At 40.5% G+C, this 19,689-nt stretch overlaps 1 protein-coding gene across 15 annotated transcripts in view; it reads right to left on the bottom strand.

Annotated features, from left to right (window-relative positions):
* anks1b (ankyrin repeat and sterile alpha motif domain containing 1B) overlaps positions 1 to 19,689 on the bottom strand; it is an 865,501-nt gene that overhangs the window by 84,400 nt on the left and 761,412 nt on the right. For all 15 annotated transcript variants that reach the window (XM_041202975.1, XM_041202978.1, XM_041202973.1 and 12 more), the window contains one exon: positions 17,541 to 17,647. In XM_041202975.1, coding sequence (XP_041058909.1) covers positions 17,541 to 17,647 — 107 coding nt within the window. The remainder of the gene's footprint in view (positions 1 to 17,540; positions 17,648 to 19,689) is intronic.

Here is a 19,689-nt window from a genome sequence, read left to right on the forward strand (position 1 = left end):
TGTTGATTGTGAAGCACTTTGGGATGTCCCATGGGTCATAAAAAGTGCTACATAAATGCATATCTTTCTTTAATTTTCTCTTTTTATAATGACCTGCATATTGTCCTCACAAAGGAACTAAACTTACGACATGGAATGATCTTTTTGTAGTGTTGGTGCTATCATTGTCCAAACTCAAGTCTTTCTGACCATTGAGTCACACAGCAGTGATATGTACCAACCAACAAGGAAAATGCAGTAAGGTCAGATAAATGGAGACCATAGAAACCTTATCTGCACCTGTTAAAATCTTTTACACCTCTATCAAATCTCTTCTGCTCCAAGGAGAACAAAGCCAGCTTCCCCAACCTAACCTTGTAACTAAATGCCCTCATCCCTTGAACCCTCATATCCTTCCTAAAATGTGGTGACCAGACTAGATGCAACACTATGATTGTGGTCTAACCAAAGCTATAAGGTTCAGCATAACTTCCCTGCTTTTAACCACAATACCTCTATTTACGAAGCCTAAGATCCCCCATGCTTTGCTAAGTACTCTCTCAAAATGCCCAATCATCTTCAAAGATCTATGTACATGAATCCCAGGTCCTTCAGTCCCTGTACATGCTTCAGAACTGTGCCATTAAGTGCACATATTGCCTCTCCTTATCCCTCCTGCCAAAGTGCACCACTTCACACTTCATTGTATTAAATTCAATCTGCTTCTTACCTATCCCTTTGCTATTCGGTGTCCTGTTGCAGTCTATTGGTATCACTCTCATTGTTTGCCACACTGTTTGATATCCTCGGCAAAATCTGAAATTTTACTCTGTATTCCAAAATTATTTGTATACATCAAAATTGCAGTGGCACCTACACTGAACCTTGGAGAACACATTCCAGTCTGAAAAACAACCATTTACCTTTTATTTGCGTATGTATCGCTCAATTACCAAAACCAACAATTTGCCTCCTGCTACACCCAGGGACTTCTTATTTCTTGAGGTTGAAATAGATGTTTCCACTTCCACCTGGATGAAAGTAGCTTAATAAGTTAAGCAGCTTTATCTTGATGCTATTGGCCTGAGTTTTTCCATAATGTGTTACTTTTCATAAATATGCAAGTGCATTTACAACCAATATGTCCACAAATCATTAATATTACTGCACAGAGGAAAATACCTGGACTGATCAATGCAGTTACCAAATCCAGATAACACTCTGAAGAAGAGTCATATGGACTCGAAACGTTAACTTTTTCTCTCCCCACAGATGCTGCCAGACCTGATGGGTTTTTCCAGCATTTTCTGTTTCTATTTCAGATAATACATGCTCTTCAGTGTATGGTGGCAACTATCCATTCAAGTAACAATACGTGAGCTGCCAGCTAATCTGACTGGCTGGCAACTCTTGCAGTCCCAACAGTGTCTGTGCTCAGTAGTGGGCACTGCTGGGACTACAAGCGCTCCCACGAAGACGACAACTTGGACATCTGACTTAGGTACGTCTGACATTTGGGGGAGGGGAGGATTCAGGCACCCCAAGACGGTGTGGGAGACGGGTGGGGAGGTCAAGTTTTGGAGGGGCAACGCATAGAGTGAGAGTACAATCTCAGGGGGTGGGGTGTCCCTGATGTGCACAGTGCACCCCTAAAGAAGATATCCCCCCTTCCTTCCTGCTTCTTCACCAACTCTGGCAGCAGAGGCAGAATTAGGCCTTAATTGCCCCTTAACTAGACAGTTACGGCCTCAATGGGCCTAAGGGCAGATGGGTTTTTAAAAATTCATTCATGGGATGTAGGCATCGCTGGCTAGGCATTTATTGCTCATCCCTAATTGTCTTTGAGAAGGTGGTGGTGAGCTGTCTTCTTGATCCACTGCAGTCCCTGTGCTGTAGGTATAGCCACAGTGCCATGAGGAAGGGAGTTTGCAGGAAGGAGCTAGCAGACACCTTATGCATCCATCGTATAATGGAGAACCGGTTAGGGGGTGGGTGGGAAATAGGTGGGCTAGCCAGCCGTCATATTTTACTTGCCCCTCCCCCCAAAAACATGCCTGAAATGCCAAGGAGTGCACTGTGCAGGTGTGGAACAGAATTTTATGGCCAATAATTATAGCGCATACTTGGCCTTGGCTGTCTTGTGATGCAGTTATAGACGGGGACCGGGTTGAAGGATAGGAGTCTTTTCCAATTTTGAAGACATTGCCAAAACCTTCCAATATCCAGAGTAGCAAAATTTGGACTTGTTGCCATGTCTGTGTAACACATTGGGATCCTGCGGAAGACCAAGCATGCACACATGCGCTGAAACTGCTCCTGAAATTTTAAATTCCAATGTGCTGATTTCCGCTGTCATGACACTCTGTGAAAGTCTCTGATACTGAGTCAGAGACTTGGGCCAGATATGCAGGACTTACCTGGATACTTACCCAGGATATGTTACACTGGTTAATACCTGGTCTAACTCAGTGATTAGGCAGCATAAATCAACTGAGCACCACAACCAACATCCCACCCCGACCCAACTAACACCCCCAACCCGATCGCCCTCCCTGACCTGACTGCACCCCCTAACCCGACTGCCACCGATCCGATCCAATTATCCCCTGACCTGAATACTGTCTCCTGTTCCACAACCAACTCACCCGTCCACCCACCCACTCACCCATCCCCCCACTCACTCGCCCACCCCAAATCACTCGCCCACCCCAAATCACTTGCCCACCCTAACTCACTCATCCATCCACTGATTCTCAGACTTTGAGACCTTCAAAAACTTACCTGAATACGACAGCTAATTTTGTAAAAAGGGGGCGTGTCCTCCTCTCACCTGTCCTTCACAGGGATGGCTGCGCTGACTGATTCCTGCTGCAGCTGGAACCAGAAGTCCTGGCTGAAATAAGGCAAAATGTCTGGGGCACAGATATCTTCGTGTTCAGCGGCAATACTCCCAGAATCATTGCTGACTGGAAGATCTTGGCCATTATGTTACATTTCTATTGCTGTGGTGAGATATTTTCATGCTCTGAATAACTGAATTACCAAATTACAAAACCTACCTCATTTCTAATTTGCACTTTAAAATATATATATATATATATATATACACACACGCACACATACACATATATATATATTTTATATACATATATATATACATATATCTTACATATGTAAGAAATATATATTTATTTAGTATTCAGTTTCCTGGTGTTGAGTCTTTGTTCAGTGGTAGTATTCCTGCCTTTAAGTCAGAAATTATGGATTTGAGCCCTGGCAAGTGGAAACAAGGATTAGCATATTGAGTTAGCTTTTGGCTCTCCATTGGCTACTTAAGTCCAATGGGAGCAAAATTGCTTAATCCACATCACCATAGCTCAGGCGAGCAGACGACCAGTTGGCCTCTAAATACTGGGTCCTCATTGGTGTCCAATATGAGGGAAGTGGCAACATCTGCATCACCTCCAGCAAACAGGATATTAACTTGGTCACATGAAAGAAAAAGGTCTTCATTATGGAAACAACCCAGATCACGATCTAGTGGATGTAAAAGCTGTGGGAAAAACGGGTTGCCTCATGTGCCGCTAGGCACAAAAGAGCTGAAGCTCATGATTTAGCAAGTTCAACATGACCACCATGATCTTCAGTTAATTCTCCAACAATACTAAAATAATAAAATGAGAAACCTGACTATATGGATTATCACAAGCTAGCTGGAGCTAGAATGCCTTTGGTAGTTCTTGTAGTTGTAGTAATAATGTCTTTGCAGATCGGGTTAACATTTTAGGCATGACACTGCAGAGATCAGGAGTACAAGTGACTAAAATAGTTGCACATTTGTAACACTTTGAGCATTGATTTCACTAACTTATGAATGGGAGAGAATAGCAGTTTTTTGCATGCAGATCAGATGAGCTGCTGATATATTTAATGATTTTATAACCGATATAACTGCACTTACCATGTGTTGCAAATAAGTATGGATAGTTGATAGTGGGTTTCAAGCCAGCAGTTCAATCAAGCAGATCTGATGACATTATAAAACTTAAAAACATATCTTGAACTGTTTCTGAACTAGAGCCAACTCCTGATGATCTATGCAATTTATTTCACACTGACCTCAACCATGATAACAATTGGCAAAGTGCCAAACAGCTTATTCTAGTCATGGGTACGTTTGTAGTCCAGATAATGCATGGCCTTTATGTATATTCCATTTAATGATGTATTACATTGAACATTTCATGTTAAAATTATTTGGATCAATTTTATTTAAGGAGCTCAAGTGAACATTAGTTTCTGTTGAGATTTAGGTGGAAGTAGTCCCATCATAATGTTAATGAATATCTGGTGTGAAAGTTCCACCAGCTGGCATATAGTCGTCACAATTTGATATCCAATCACTGCGGCTTGTAGAAGCCACTTGTTGGATGAATTCCATCTGCCATAAATTTTGTCCATGTATCCTCACTTTAATCAGGAAGGCTTACGACAAACATTTTAACATAATATTCCACCCATTGAGGCTACTGTGCCAATCGGAAAACAATGGCTGATCTGGCTGCGGCCTTAATCCATTTTTCTGCCTGTCCCCATAACCCTGAGTCCCTTGTCAATCAAAAATCTATCTAACTCAGCCTTGAATATATTCAATGACCCAGCCTCCACTGCTCTCTGTGAAAGAGAATTTCAAAGACTAATGCCCTTTGAGAAAATATATTCCTCCTCTCTTACCTCTATCTTAAATAGGAGACCCTTTATTTTTACACTGTGCCACCTATAGTTCTAGATTCCCACACTAAAGGGGATATCTTCCTAGTATTTACTCTGCCGAGCCCCCTCAGAATCTTAAATGTTTAAATAAGATCATCTCTCATTCTATGCTTCCAATGAGTATAGGCCCAACTTGCTCGACCTTTCCTCATAAGACAACCCCTTCATCTCCATCCAGCCTAGTAAACCTTATCTGAACCGCTTACAGTGCAAGTGCATTCTTCCTTAAGTAATGAGATCAAAACTGTACACCTAACTCCAGATGTGGTCTCACCACTGCAGCCCTATACAGCTGTTGCAAGACTTTCCTACTTTTATACTCCGTCCCTCTTGCAATAAAGGCCAATATTCCGCTTGTCTTCCTAATTATTTGCTATACCTGCATGCTAACCTTTTGTGATTCATGTACCAGGTCACCCAGATCTCTCTGTACTATAGCATTCTGCAGCCTCTTTCCATTGAAATAACATTCTGCTTTTCTATTCTTCCTCATATGGTCAACCTCATATTTTCCCATATTACACTCCAATTGCCAATTTTTGCCCACTCACTTAACCTATCTATATCTCTTTGCAGATTGTATCCTCCTCACAACTTGCTTTCCTGCGTATCTTTATATCTTCAGCAAATTTGGCTACAATACAGTCTGTCCCTTCATCCAAGTCATTAATAAAGGTCGTAAATAGTTGACGCCCCAGCACTGATCCGTGCGGCATGCTACTAGTTACAGTTTGACAACTTGAAACTGACCTATTAATCCCAACTCTCTGGGCAGAATTTTTAGGTTGGTGTGTGGGTGCATGCCCGATCCGACTGGACACGAAATTGTGCGACATGACGTCGTGTGAGCGTCCCATCATCCTGCGCTCGCTCGATATATTGGTTGGCGGGCATGTGCCAAAGTCGGACAATTAAGAGGCCAATTAGTGCATTTAAGGTTGTAATTGTCTCTGATTTTTCATGGTCTGTCCAACCTTATGGTTGGCAGATGGGCAAATCTGCCAGGCGGACTTTGCATTTTTGATGAAACCTCATCCAAGGGAAGGATGAGGTTTCTGTTATTAAATTTAAAAAAATGTATGGACAGAATTTTCATCATGTACAAGTTCAGGTGACTGATTCTGATGTGTGGACAATTTTTTTTCCTGATTTTAAAATCTTTATTGGTTTTAAATTCTTCAGCTCCCTGGGGCAACTCCCTGCCTTCAGGAAGCTTTCACTCAGTGTACCACCACACCCCACCCTGGCACTGACGTCAGTGCTCGCCCTCCTCCCGCCCCTACCCCAGTAGCACTGAGCACTTCAGTGTGCGCTTTACACTGGCTGGCCGTTAATTGGCCAGCCAATTGAAATTACTGTTGGGGGCTGATTGCAGGTGGCAGTCTGTTCTCCTGCTGCTCCTGGGCCCGCCAATTGTGCCCACACACCGACCTAAAAACCTTGCCCTGTTTCCTGTTAGTTAGCCAATCCTCTATTCATACTAATATATCACCCCCAAAACCCTGAACTCATATCTTGTGCTGTGACCTTTTACATGGCACTTCACTGAATACCTTTCGGAAATCCAAATACACTATATCTACTGATTTCCCTTTATCACCCTACTCGTTACATCCTCAAAGAACTCTAATAAATGTGTCAAAGACCGGGAAAATCAGCTGGGCAAAGGTAGCCTAAATGAGGGATTCAAGGAATATTTTCAGAATAATTTCTTAGAACAGCACGTTCTGGCACCAACCAGAAGCAGGCTCTTCTAGACCTGGTATTGTGCAATGAGATAGGATTAATTAATGACCTCATAGTGAAGGCGTGCCGAGGTAGCAGCAATCATAACATGATTGAATTTTACACTTAGTTTGAGGGGGGAGGGGTGGTTCCAAGACTAGTATTTTAGAGTTAAATAAGAGCAATTATGAGGGCATGAAAGCACAACTAGCTAAAGTGAACTGGCAAATTAGGTTAAGGGATAGGTCAATATTGATGCAGTAGTGGACGTGTAAGGGGATATTTCAGAATGCCACAGAATAGATACATTCCAACAAGAAAAAAAATTCCAAAGAGAGGACCCATTATCTATGGATAACCAAAAAATTAAAGATAAGCATCAAACTTAAAGAAATAACATATAATTGCACAAATATGTGTGGCAGGTCAGAAGCTTGGTCAGAATATAAGAAACAGCAAAGAAAGATTGATAAGGAAGGAGAAATTAGAGTGCAAGAGAAAGGTAGCTGGAAATATAAAGACACATAGTAAGAGTTTCTATAGGTATTTAAAAAAGAGGAGTTAACAAAGTGGACATTGGTCCAATAGGAAATGAGTCTGGGAATTAATAATGGAAAATAAGGAGATGGCAGATAAATTGAACTGGTATTTTGCATCAGTCTTCACTATAAATGATACAAGTAACATCCCAGAAATAACTCTAAATCAGGAAATGGAAGGGAGGGAGGAACTCAGGAAAATTACAATCACCAGGGAAGTGGCACTGAGCAAATTGTTGGAACTGTGGGCTGACAAGCCCCCACGTCCTGATGGACTTCAACCTAGGGTCTTCAAAGAAGTAGCTAGTGAGATAGTTGATGTATTGGTTTTAATTTTCCAAAATTCCCTAGATTCATGGAAGGTTCCATTAGATTGCAAAATAGCAAATGCAACCCCTTTATGCAACAAGGGAGGGAGACAGAAAGCAGCAAATCTTTTTTTTTTATTCATTCATGGGATATAGGCTTGCTGCCCATCCTAATTGCCCTGTTCAGGGGGCATTTAAAAGTCAACCACATTGCTGTGGGTCAGGTATGTAGGCCAGACCAGGTAGAGGCAGCAGATCTCCTTTCCTATAGGACATTAGTGAACCAGATGGGTTTTTACAACAATCAGCAATGGTTTCATGGTCATCATCAGACTTTTATTTCCAGAAACTACAGGCCAGTTAACTTAACATCTGTCACAGGGAAAAAATTAGAAGCTATTATTAAAGATATTATAGCAGGGCACTTGGAAAAATTCAGGGTAATCAGGCAGAGTCAGCATAGTATTGTGAAAAGGAAATCACGTTTAACCAATTTATTGAAGTTCTTTGAAGTAGTAACATATGCTGTGGATAAAGAGGAACTAGCGGATGTACTGTATTGAGATTTCCAGAAAGCATTTGATAAGGTGCCACATCAAAGGATATTGCAAAAAATAAAAAGCTCATGGTGTAGGGGGGTAACATATTGGCATGGATAGAAGAATGGCTAACTAACAGGAAACAGAGAGTAGGCATAAATGTGTCTTTTTCTGATTGGCAAGATGTAACAAGTGGTGTGCCACAGGGATTAGTGCGGGGGCCTAAACTTTTTACAATTTATATAAATGACTTGGATGAAGGGACTAAAGGTATGGTTGCTAAATTTGCTGACGATACAAAGATAGGTAGGAAAGTGAGATGTGAAGAGGACACAAGGAGGCTACAAAGGGATATTGGTAGGTTAAGAGAGTGGGAAAAGACCTAGCAAATGCAGTATAATGTGAGAAACTGTGAAATTGTCCATTTTGGCAGGTAAGTTAAAAAAAGAAGCATATTATTTAAATGGTGAAAGATTGCAGAGCTCTGAAATACTGAGGGATCTGGGTGTTCTAGTGCATGAATCGCAAAAGACTAGTATGGAGGTATAGCAAGTAATTAGGAAAGCTAATTGAATGTTTTCATTTATTGCAAGGGGAATTGAATACAAAGGTAGGGAGGTTATGCGTCAGTTATACAAGTCATTGGTGAGACCACATCTGCAGTACTGTGTACAGTATTGGTCTCCTTATTTAATAAAGGATGTAAACAAATTGAAGCTGTTCAGAGAAGGTTTACTAAACTAATACCTGGATTGGGTGGGTTGTCTTATGAGGAAAGGTTGGACAGACTAGGCTTGTATCTGCTGGAGTTTAGAAGAGTAAAAGGCAACTTGATTGAAACAAGGTCCTGAGGTGTCTTCACAGGGTCAATGTGGAGAGAGTATTTCTTCTTGTGGGAGAATCTAATGCTAGGGGTCACCCATTTAGGACAGAGTGAGGGGAATTTTTTTCTCTCAGAGGGTTGTGAGTCTATGGAAATCCCTTCCTCAAAAGGTGTTGGAAGCGGAGTCTTTGAATACTTTTAAGGCAGAGGTGAAAGGTTATCAGGATAGGCGGGAATGTGGAGTTGAAGTTACAATCTGATCAGCCATGATCTCAATGAATGGCAGAGTAGGGTTGAGGGCCTGAATGGCTGACTCCTGCTCTTGATTTGTAAATCAGGGCCAGGATTTTCCGTGCCCACCAGCATTGGGTGTGTTCGGTGGTGTGAGTGGACAATATGGCGCGATCGGTTTCACGATGGCATGAAACCAATTTGCAATCGTCCGCTCAGCCCGCTGATGGCAGGCCATGTTTCTCTCCATTGGACATCGGGAACCTTATTGTAATACATCTGCATATCATTATTTGGCCAGCCTGTCAGAATCATCCACCATCCCCCCCACCACCCCGCTGGATTGTCCACCCACATTGGCAGGAAAACACACCGACATGTCTCACAATAGCACATAAGTGACATGCACCTGGTGAGCTGCACTTCGCTCGGGACTTCAAAATTTGTTTGCCTACCTTGCTTCAGTCAGCATTCAGTCATCAGCAGCAGCTTCACAGACAGCACCACATTACTTTTGGGGGGGCTCATGGCAGGTCTCTACCTACCAGATCAGCCATATGTGGGTGGCTTTTTAATGGCTACAGGGCAAAAGGTCTTGGTTGGGGAAGGGGGAGAAGTGGCCTCAGGCAAAGGAAGAAGCTCCAGGACAAGAGCTGTACTGGGGAAGGAGGGTAATCCAAGGTGTGTGTGGGGGCACATGTTGAGAGTGAGAGCTGAGGAGGCAGTCTCCAGAGGAGATGAGGCCTGATGGATATGTGAGGATATCTGTGAGAGAGAGTGAGTGGTGATGTCCCTGGAGCTGGCTGTGAGTGAGATGCCAGTGAATGTGTGATGTGCTTGAGTGTGAGAGTTTAGGGTGATGAGATAGTTGCCATACCCTGGCTGCATGGATGAGATCATTTATCCCCTATCTGCATTGGATGCCCAACCTCTTCTGTACAACACTGGCACTGATCACCACAGCCACCTCCCAAGCCTGGTTGGTCATGCTGCAGCCCATCCTGTAGCCAGAGGACATTGCGGCAGGCCTCCTTGGGATCCAAAAGGCATTCCAGTGACCTGTCACTTAACCAGGGGGGCTGCAGTTTTTTTGCTTTTCTTGGCCATCTGCAGGTGTCCTGGTCTGGAAGGACTGAGATGTGTGTGTGCATCTGGACTTTAAATATGGCGCCCGGCCAAGTGATGGCGTGACGGGTGAATGAGAGCTCACCTGGCATCGAAACGGCGTGTTTGTTGGGAATGCACAACTAATACAGCAGGTTTGGGATGATAGCATGTGAAAAGCCACCATTGCATCATTTTACCCGCCCGCTACCACACTTAGTGCAAATCTGAGACAATTCTGTCCACGATTTTTCTTTCACAAAACCATGTTGACTCTGCCTGATTGTATTATGATTTTCTAAATGTCTTGTTACTACCTCCTTAATAATGGATTCCAGCATTTTCTCAGTGGCAAATGTTAGACAACGGACCTACATTTTCCTGCTTTCTGCCTCCCTCTTTTTTTGAACAGTGGTGTTACATTTGCAGTTTTCCAATCTGCTGGGACCTTTCCAGAACCAAGGGAATTTTGGAAGATTACAACCAATGCATCCACTATCACTGCAGCCACTTCCTTTAAGGCCCTAGGATGCTGGGGGACTTGTCAGCCTTTTGTCCCATTAGTTTTCCTAGTATTTTTTTCTCTAGTGATCACGTTTGTCTTAAGTTCCTCCCTCCCTTTTGCCTCTTGATTTTCTACAATTCTAGGGATGCTTTCTGTATCTTCTACTGTGAAGGCAAAATACTTATTCAAAGTCTCTGCCATTTCCTTGTTCCCAATATTAACTCCTCAGCCTCATCTTTTAAGGGACCAAGGCTCGTTTGCCTATTCTTTTCCTTTTCATATATGCTTAGAATCATTTACTGTCTGTTTTTATATTTTTTGCTGGTTTACTCTCATACTCCAATTTCTCCCTCTATTATTTTTTTGTCATCCTTTGCTGGTTTCTAAAATTTTTCAAATCTTCTGGCCTTCCACTAATATTTGCAGCATTATACAACTTTTCTTTCAATTTGATAGCATCCTTGACTTCCTTAGTTAGCCATGGATACTGCATCCTTCTCATAGCATCTTTCTTTCTCAATAGAATATATCTTTGTTGAGAGTTATGAAGTATCTCCTTAAATGTCTACCACTGCTTCTCTACCACCTTATCTTTTAATCTATTTTCCCATTCAACTGTAGCCAACTTTGTCTTCATACCCTTGCAATTGCCTTTATTTAATTTTAAGATACTAGTTTCAGAGCCAAATTTCTCACCCTTAAGCTGAGTGTGAAATTCTACCATGTTAAGATCACTCTTGCCTAGAGGATCCTTTACTATGAAGTCATTAATTAATCCTGTCTCATAACACGTTACCAGGTCTAAAATAGTCTGTTCCCTGATTGGTTCCAGAATGTATTGTTCCAAGAAACTGACCTGAATACACTCTATGAACTTATCCTCCAGGCTATTTTTGCCAATTTTATTTGTCCAATCTTTATGAAAATTAAAGTGCTTATTGGAGTACTTTTCTCACAAGCCCCTGTTATTTCTTGATTTATATTCTTGTACAGTGTAGCTACTGTCAGGGAGCCTTTAAACTATTTTCACCAGTGACTTCTTTCCTTTGCTATTTCTTATCTCTGCCTAAACTGATTTTGCATTTTGATCCTCCAAACCAAGTTAATTCTTAGTACGGCATTTATCTCACCCTTTATTAACACAGCTACCCCATCCCTTTTCCTTTCTTCCTATCCTTCCGAAATGTCAAATACTCTTGAATATTCAGGTCTCAGTCATGGTCACTTTGCAACCATGTCACTATAATGGCTAACATATCATACTCATTTACTTCCAATTGTGCTATCAATTCATCCATCTTATTATGAATGCTGTGGGCATTCAGATTAACAGACTTTAATTGTCTTTTTACCATTTTTTCCTACTCTGAACTTATTTGCTAGTACACTCTTATGTTTGTTAGCTCTTTTCCTGTCATAATTTGGTTATTGCCTGGTTTACTTGGAGAACACCAAGCCAACAAAGCCTGTATTAGAAGAGGTGACTAAATGTTTGGTAAGAGGTGGGGTTTTAAAGGAAGAGAGGGCTTGGAGAGGCAGAGATGTTTAAGGAGGAAATCCAAGGCTTTGATGACTGAAGGTGCAGGCTCCAATGGTGAGCAAAGGGAATGGAAGAGGTACAAGATGTCAGAGTTTGAGGGACACTGAATTCTCGGAGATTGCAGGGCTGGAAAAAGTTACAGAGATTGGGAGGAGTGAGGCCATGAAGAGTTTTAAAAAATGAGGGCATAAATCATTAATAAGATGGGTACCTCATGATCATATATGTGATTAAACTTGTCCAATCAGTCCATATTTGACAATATAAAGCTTATAATAATTGGAATATTTTTCTTCCTTAAATTCTGAATATTCTATTCTTGTTTGTTCGGAAAACTAATGGTGCTATAGCCAGTGGGTACGTTTTTGTAAATAGCTGCTGTTCATTAAAAATTTAAATGTATTAATTTTGTCTCTTCTGGCACAATGGAATGATTATTGACTTCAGCATGTTGCAAAAATGAAATGTTAAATTTAGAGAAAAGGCTTATTAAGACCTGACCCCAATCATTTCATTGTTCCTGATGCAATGCATGCAGAATGAAAAACAAAACTGCAGAGGGCTCTTTCTCCCCTCTGTAATCCTTGGCAAACAGGAATGGAAAAGCATGGGGACTGGAAGTCATATCTGAGGAGAACATATGACCCTCAACAAAGCAACTGAAAAGGTACAACAGTTTGGCCATTAGTGGCCCTACTCCAATCTTTTGATGGGCAATCACTCATTCTCTTACTTCTGCAATGTAATGGTTTTGGTATTACACAATGCATTAATAATTTCACAAATAGTTACTGTATCTGTACCATTGATAATGAGATGTGGAAACTTTATTTTCACCACGCTGACAGGTTCACTGCCTGGATCTGCAGGGATTGCTCACTTGTAACACAGACATACAGCCTCGTTAGTGCTGTTAATGACTGTACTGTTGTATTAGACAATTTAAAGGCAGAATTCCACTACACCATTAATCCTTACCAGTATTTAACAGATACCATAAGAAAAATGCTGAACCGATCATCTGTGTCCAAAGCGCACAGGTCCACCAGCTAGGTGCCAGTGGTTCTTGGTCATTTCTAATTTATTGAAACAGTTCGCAACCTGAAGTGAAGATACATTTCCTAAAATCTGTGTGTGTACTTTGCGCTGACAATATTTATCTATTATTTTCAATAGGTGCTCTACTGCTATCTTTTATAGATGACGGAGATCAGTCTGAAACTCATTTTAACAGGCTGAGGGGAAACAGGTTTGTATTCGAACAGAAAAGATTGAAAATACAGCGGTACAAGAGAAGTGAATAAATGCAGACTAGTGACGTCCTAAAAAAGGACGTGAATTGAGTTTTCATGGATCTTTCAATCACTGAAGTGAGCTTTCAGTCTTAAAGAGATTGTACATGAAGGTAAGGAATTAGAAGAGGGACTGATGTTCACAAATATAAGGAAATACTTACTAACCAATAAAAGTGAAAGCATTAAAGTGTTTTGGAGAAAGATAAAGATAGGCAAACACCACTTAAAATTCTGAGCCCTTTATTTATACAAAATATTCCCATCTCTCTGATTTCCCCAGCAAATTAAAATTATCGTCAGGTATTTCGTAAAAAAAGAAATGCAAAAAGAAAGAATATTCTGTTTTCAAATAGTGCTCTGGGACAACTGATTATCTTTTCTTCAATTGTTTAAATTTCTGATTGTTTTTTTCAAAAATCATGGTGGTGACAGAAGCACTGAATGGATTCTCCTGTCCCACACAAACACAGCATCTTCCAGAAAACAATACTCCAAACAACTCCAGTCTTTTTAAGCACAATGTCAACACAAACTTTTACTAAATATAAGCTTTAATTTTGATGTGAATATTTGTAGGAAGAAATTACATTTCAGGTCATTTTGGAAATCTGATTTATGGCAATACTTTCAGTGCCAAATGGTTCTTCTCTTAATATAATTTGTTTTGCACAGTGGCTGGAATAGTAAATGTTTCGCATTTGGTTCAAGGAGTTTTTCTAGTTACAGATTAACAAATGCATGCAGTTAAGTCCCTCATTTAATGTGGCAAATAATGCAAGATAAACTGAGTATTGCTGAGGGATATAATATTTACAGCTGCACATACAATGATGCAAGTGGAAAGCAGTCCCTCATTTTTACAATGTTATGTTTGTTGCATACAACAATTAGATTATATTGGGGTTTAAGAAAATAAGACAAACTCAGAAGCTGCTCAGAGTACTGATGCTTTAGGTATGGGGTCAATTAAATTGAATTCCACAGCAAAGGGGGACAGCATTAATTGCAAAAGCTGGAAAGGCAGGGAACATGCAGCAAGTTCAATAGTACCATAAAAGAGAAAAGTTTTTTTTATCTGATAGGAACCTTTCCCTGAAACCTTTCTTAAAATTTATTTTGACTCACAAATGCAAGGAGACTGTCCCAAGTGTCCCAACCTTTGGGAGAATCTGCATCTGATGAAGCCTCTTAATAAGTCTATTAAAGACATTTTTAAAGATATGCTAAACATGCTGCCAAGTAAACTTTTTCAAGTGATTTTCTTTATTTATAACTATACGAGCAACATCAGGACAGGACTATGAAAATGCCATACCTTCAATTCACTGAGGTGAGAAGCTGGTGTACATTGGTGGGTGGACAGAAGGAAAGCAACTTAACAGAAATAATGGGTGGTATCTTTTGCCCTTCCCCATGGCAGGTTTGGTGGTAGCAGGGCATTTGAGTGGGAGTGACCCTGCCACCTTCCTACCGCTCCCCTGCTTAAGTCTTTGGCAGAAAGGCCCATGGACAGCCTTCCCACCCCACCACCCATTGAGGTCCTTAAGTGGGCAATTAATGCCTTAAGAGCCTTACCCTGCTGCCACTGGTATTAACCCAGCGGTGGCCAGGAGGTCTGGCATGCAGGGAGCACAACAAGCTTGCGGGCTCCTAGGGTGGGCCCTCATTCTCACCATTGCCTGAGTCTCTCCTCAATCTGAGACCTCCGGTGGGTATCATACAGGCAGCAGCCACTGCCTCCCAAGTGGCGCTGAGTACAGAAGAAGTCCTAGCCTCTAATTGGCTGGCAGCTCCTGGTGGGTGGGACTTCTACCCCCAGGGTTCTCGATCCCAGGGGAAAGCCCACCACTGGCCTGTAAGTGCCTGAGTGGCACAAGATGCAGCGACTCTTCTTGAAAAAAGGCAACGCACTGGTCTCACCAGCTCTCCAGTCAGTGGCTGTGACCCCCATCGCCTCCACAAGATTCCACCCAATGTTCACCCAAGCAGGAAAGGGGAAGGGGATTTAAATAAAAACATACTTTAAAATGTACGTTTATGAAATACTGTTTTTAAAATGTTGATCTAACAAACATTGTATAAACAGTAAACTGAGGGATTTATTTCTACCTACTTCATGTCAGCAATTCTTGTTTCACTTTTTTCCCCGCATCAACATTTTCTCTGGAACATTTAAGCCCTTTTGAAATTAATCTCTGCACTAAACTTTTTCTGTCGCTAAAAAATAACTCGCTTGAAGCCAGTATAAAGAAATTAAGGGAGATAAATCAAAGGTGGGGTTGAGAACAGATCAGCCATGATTTAATTGTGTTGTGGAACAGGTTTGGGAGACTGAATGTATATAATGTACAAATCTATTATTATAAAATATATAAATATATTACATGAGGTTATATGAACATTACAATAAGGATTTATGAAATGTGTTCTTTGTTAAGAATATTTTTAAAAATTACCTTCTTCCCCTGCTAGTGGTAAACGTTACCCGTACTTCCAGTTTTCTATATATGAAATAATTTTTTGATAAAAAGAAATTTTATCATATTGTAAAGGAGAACCTATGAGTAAAGTTCAAATACTTGTTTGTAGCAAACAGAATTTTGTGTTGTGTTTTTATGGATTCAAAGCTGATCATTTTAGTCAGCAACCCCTAATTTAACAAATAAATCTGACTTCAGGTTAAAAAGTTAAAATATCTGCATAACGTAATGAACGCAATGCTTTCCAAATTGACAAAGCTTACCTTGACAGAAACAGTGCAAATTACAGTTAAATACACCAGCTATGAGTAACCTGAAAGGAATGGACGACCTTGTTGAATTGTTATTCACCTCATTCTCCAAAATCTTAACCTTCAGCCAAACTAGGACATCATTGGTTAATCACCTAAATATAATTAACTCACTAGTCTCTCCTGAGCTCTGAACAGAAGCTGTTATGTAATGAATGTTGTTTTTTCTGGTCTGACTATGGTTTGAAGGAATTGCTAATGTATCAAGAATTAGATTTAACATTCCAAATTATACTAAATGCACAGTAGACAGAAGTAAGCCAACTTGAGAAACAGCAACAAATATCCTTCCACTGAAATTATATAAATAAACTGTAGATTTATAATTCTACCTTATGAACAAGATAAATATATGAAAAACATACAAATCTGCATTAATCCAATTTATCTATATCCATTTTAAAAATCAATCCTGGTTACAGCTTAGTGTGGGCAGGGAAGATTATAATGTAGGCATTCTGTCAGTGATTGACACTCCCTGTAAGAAACAGCTAATTATAGCTGGTCTCCTAGTAACTACAATAATTGCTTTTCTCTCTCTCGCTGAAAGTCACCACATATTTCTAAGAGCTGTATACGGTGGAAAAAAACACAAAAATGATTTCTGTAAAGCAGGTAGAAAAGAACTTATTGATCCTCTACAAGTACTTACAGGCACCTTCTGGTGTGGCTCAGATTTGTAACTTCTACTCTGTTTTAACCACAAATCTTGATGATCAGAATGGATTTGAGTCAATAAAGTTCCATTTTTATACAAACTTTTATTTTGTTGCAGAATATAGAACAGCAATTCTAACATGTTACAACAATCTTTAAACCTAAGATTTTTGGCCATTGAAATCTCTCAAGTTTTACTATTTTCATCATTGTAGCATTGAAGTATCTTTTTAGTTAGGTACAAACAGCAAAACTTTTAGGTGTACATATCTGCACAGGGTTCAATTTCAAATCCATCTTAATTATAGTGTTCATATATGTACATTTACAAAATAGCTTATTTCCAGAAACGAAACTGAATGTTCTGCAGCCACTATCCAGTGCAAGATATGATACATAGTTTTACACACACATATATCTATATATATATATATATATATATATATATACACACACAGATAAATAATAGAAATTGGTAAACCCATCGAGGTTAATTGTAGACAAAATGATGCTTCCTTCTGTCCTTTTTGAATAGTTACTTAGAGCTTTACAATATTAAACTTAGTGGGCCACAAAGGTCCACAGTTACTGAGGCAACAGTACAATGAATACAGGTCATGATATAATGGGACAGAGGAAAAATAGGAAAGAAGGGAGGGGGTTAAGAAGTAGCATGGTCTTGAGAAAACATCAACTGTTCATGCGCAAAAATAAAACAGAAGGTAGCTTACCATGAATTGGATGTTGTCAAATCCGTTTGCCAGCAGGTGGTTCTCATACTGGGGGAGTCCTATGCTCTCCAGCCACCGTCCCACAGTCTGAAATACAACTCTGGGTCCTGTAAGAGGTTGAAGGGGAAGCCGCTTCAGTAGTGACATACCATCAATCCGGTAATAGGGGCATTCCGAGGTTGAGAGGTGGCATTGCCACATCGTATTCCTCGGAATGTGACTGTCGAATGAGCCCGCCAGCTTGATAGCTTTTGTGGTGCACAATTCTAATGACAATATTATTCTCAATAGCTTGACTAAATGCTGGAACGCTTCTCACAGCCAGCAGGTATTAGAATAAGATGTGGATCCAGCATGCCAAGGTGTCTATCTATATATATGTATATAGAGTACTCTGTCTAAAGAACACATCAGAGAGAGAATATTAAAAGCAGGCTAGTCCCTGAACGTGTGAATGTCGCAGTTCTCCACGGTAAGCACTGCTCTGCCAGTAGCTTGGATTCTTTTTATCAAGTACTCCCACACTCATCAGTATGCTGTACCATGCTTCATGCTCCCCCCCTTCTCCTGTTCATTGCCCAGCCCAGGCTACACCTCACAGTCTCTATAAAGGCCATCAGAAAACCAGATTTCTTTGTCTGCTAGCTGTAAATCTGTTGCTGATGCAGATGCTGATGCTGTTCCCTCCTACACACACAGATACGCCAACCTTGAATGATGAGTTCAGTTAAAACAAATGCAGGAAATACCACTGTACAAAATTCTTCTGCTTTCTCTAAGTGCTACTGCTTCCTCCTACATAAAACACTGAAAGTGCCAGTCCTGAGTATCATGTTCAAACAATATCACAATTTAATATGCTTTCAACAAAAATACTAAAACTTTTAGAAGTACTAAATATTTTAAAAATCTTTTCTGGTTGGAGTGTCAGAAGGTACATCAAGTTACACCAAGAGAGTGTTCAAGAACCCCATTCAACTTTTAATTCAAATATTTTGGCCTCAGCAATCTGTACAAACTTGAGTTGAGAGTATTCACATTAACATCTGTTCAGACCTCTGCTTTAACTGTCATAATGCATATCACATTGCATCAGAACTACCCTTCTAACTGTGCATGACGGAGCCAAAAACTACATATTAAATTCAATAACCATTTATTGCTTAATAGCTTCTCACATTATTCTTCACTGGGAAAGGGGGATCACAGCTTTTTTGGGAAGGGCAGCTGAATGCAGCAGCTGTAATGAATATGATGGGTAACAATGTTTTCTTGATGCAGTGACAAATAACATCATGGCATAATACAGACAGTTTTCCCATCTAATCACACAAAAATGTCTCCAGGCATTTCATGGAGGTGTTATCAAAAGAAGCATTGTCAATTATTCAAAGGTGCAGGGGGTGGGGGGGCGGTGGCATGACCAGAAGCTTTTGAGGAGGGTTGTAGACAGTGGAGAGGGAGGTAGAAAGTCAAAGGGCTTTAGAAGGGAATTAGAGAGCATCAAGGTGAAGTGGCTGAAAGCACAAGCACCAATGATGGGACAAAAAGGAGCGACGAATGCACGAAAAGCCAGAGTCGAAGAACAAAGTGTTTGGGAAAAAGTTTGTAGGACTGGAACTGATTATGGGCACCAATGTATGTCAACAACGAAAAAGGCGGTGGGCAAGCGGGACTTGGTGCTGACTATAGTATCAACAACAAAACTTTAATATTAGGCACAGAATTATAAAGCACTGGAAGAGGCTAATCCACCCATCTTGCTTGCATTGGCTCTTTGGTAGAACTATCCAATTAGTTCCACTTTCCCACTCTTAGCCCTGGAAATTTGCCGTCGTTATGCATTTATCCAATTTCCTTTGGAAAGTTATTGCTGAATTTGTTGCCAACACCATTTCAGGTAGTGTGTTCCAGGTTACAATAACCCGCTGCATAAAATATGTTTCTTTATGTCACTACTAGTTCTTCTACCAATCACCTTAAATCTGTGTCCTCTTGTTGCTAACCCTTCTGCCTCTGGAAACAGTTTCTCCTTATTTACCTCTTAACCTTCTTTATCAAGGGAGAACAACCCCAGCTTCACCAGTGTCTCTACATAACTGAAGTCCCAATTTTCTGGTATCATTCTAGTAAATCTCTTACTTCACCC

The sequence above is a fragment of the Carcharodon carcharias genome, chromosome 13, assembly GCF_017639515.1.
Source record: "Carcharodon carcharias isolate sCarCar2 chromosome 13, sCarCar2.pri, whole genome shotgun sequence".
In the NCBI taxonomy this organism is placed as follows: domain Eukaryota; kingdom Metazoa; phylum Chordata; class Chondrichthyes; order Lamniformes; family Lamnidae; genus Carcharodon; species Carcharodon carcharias.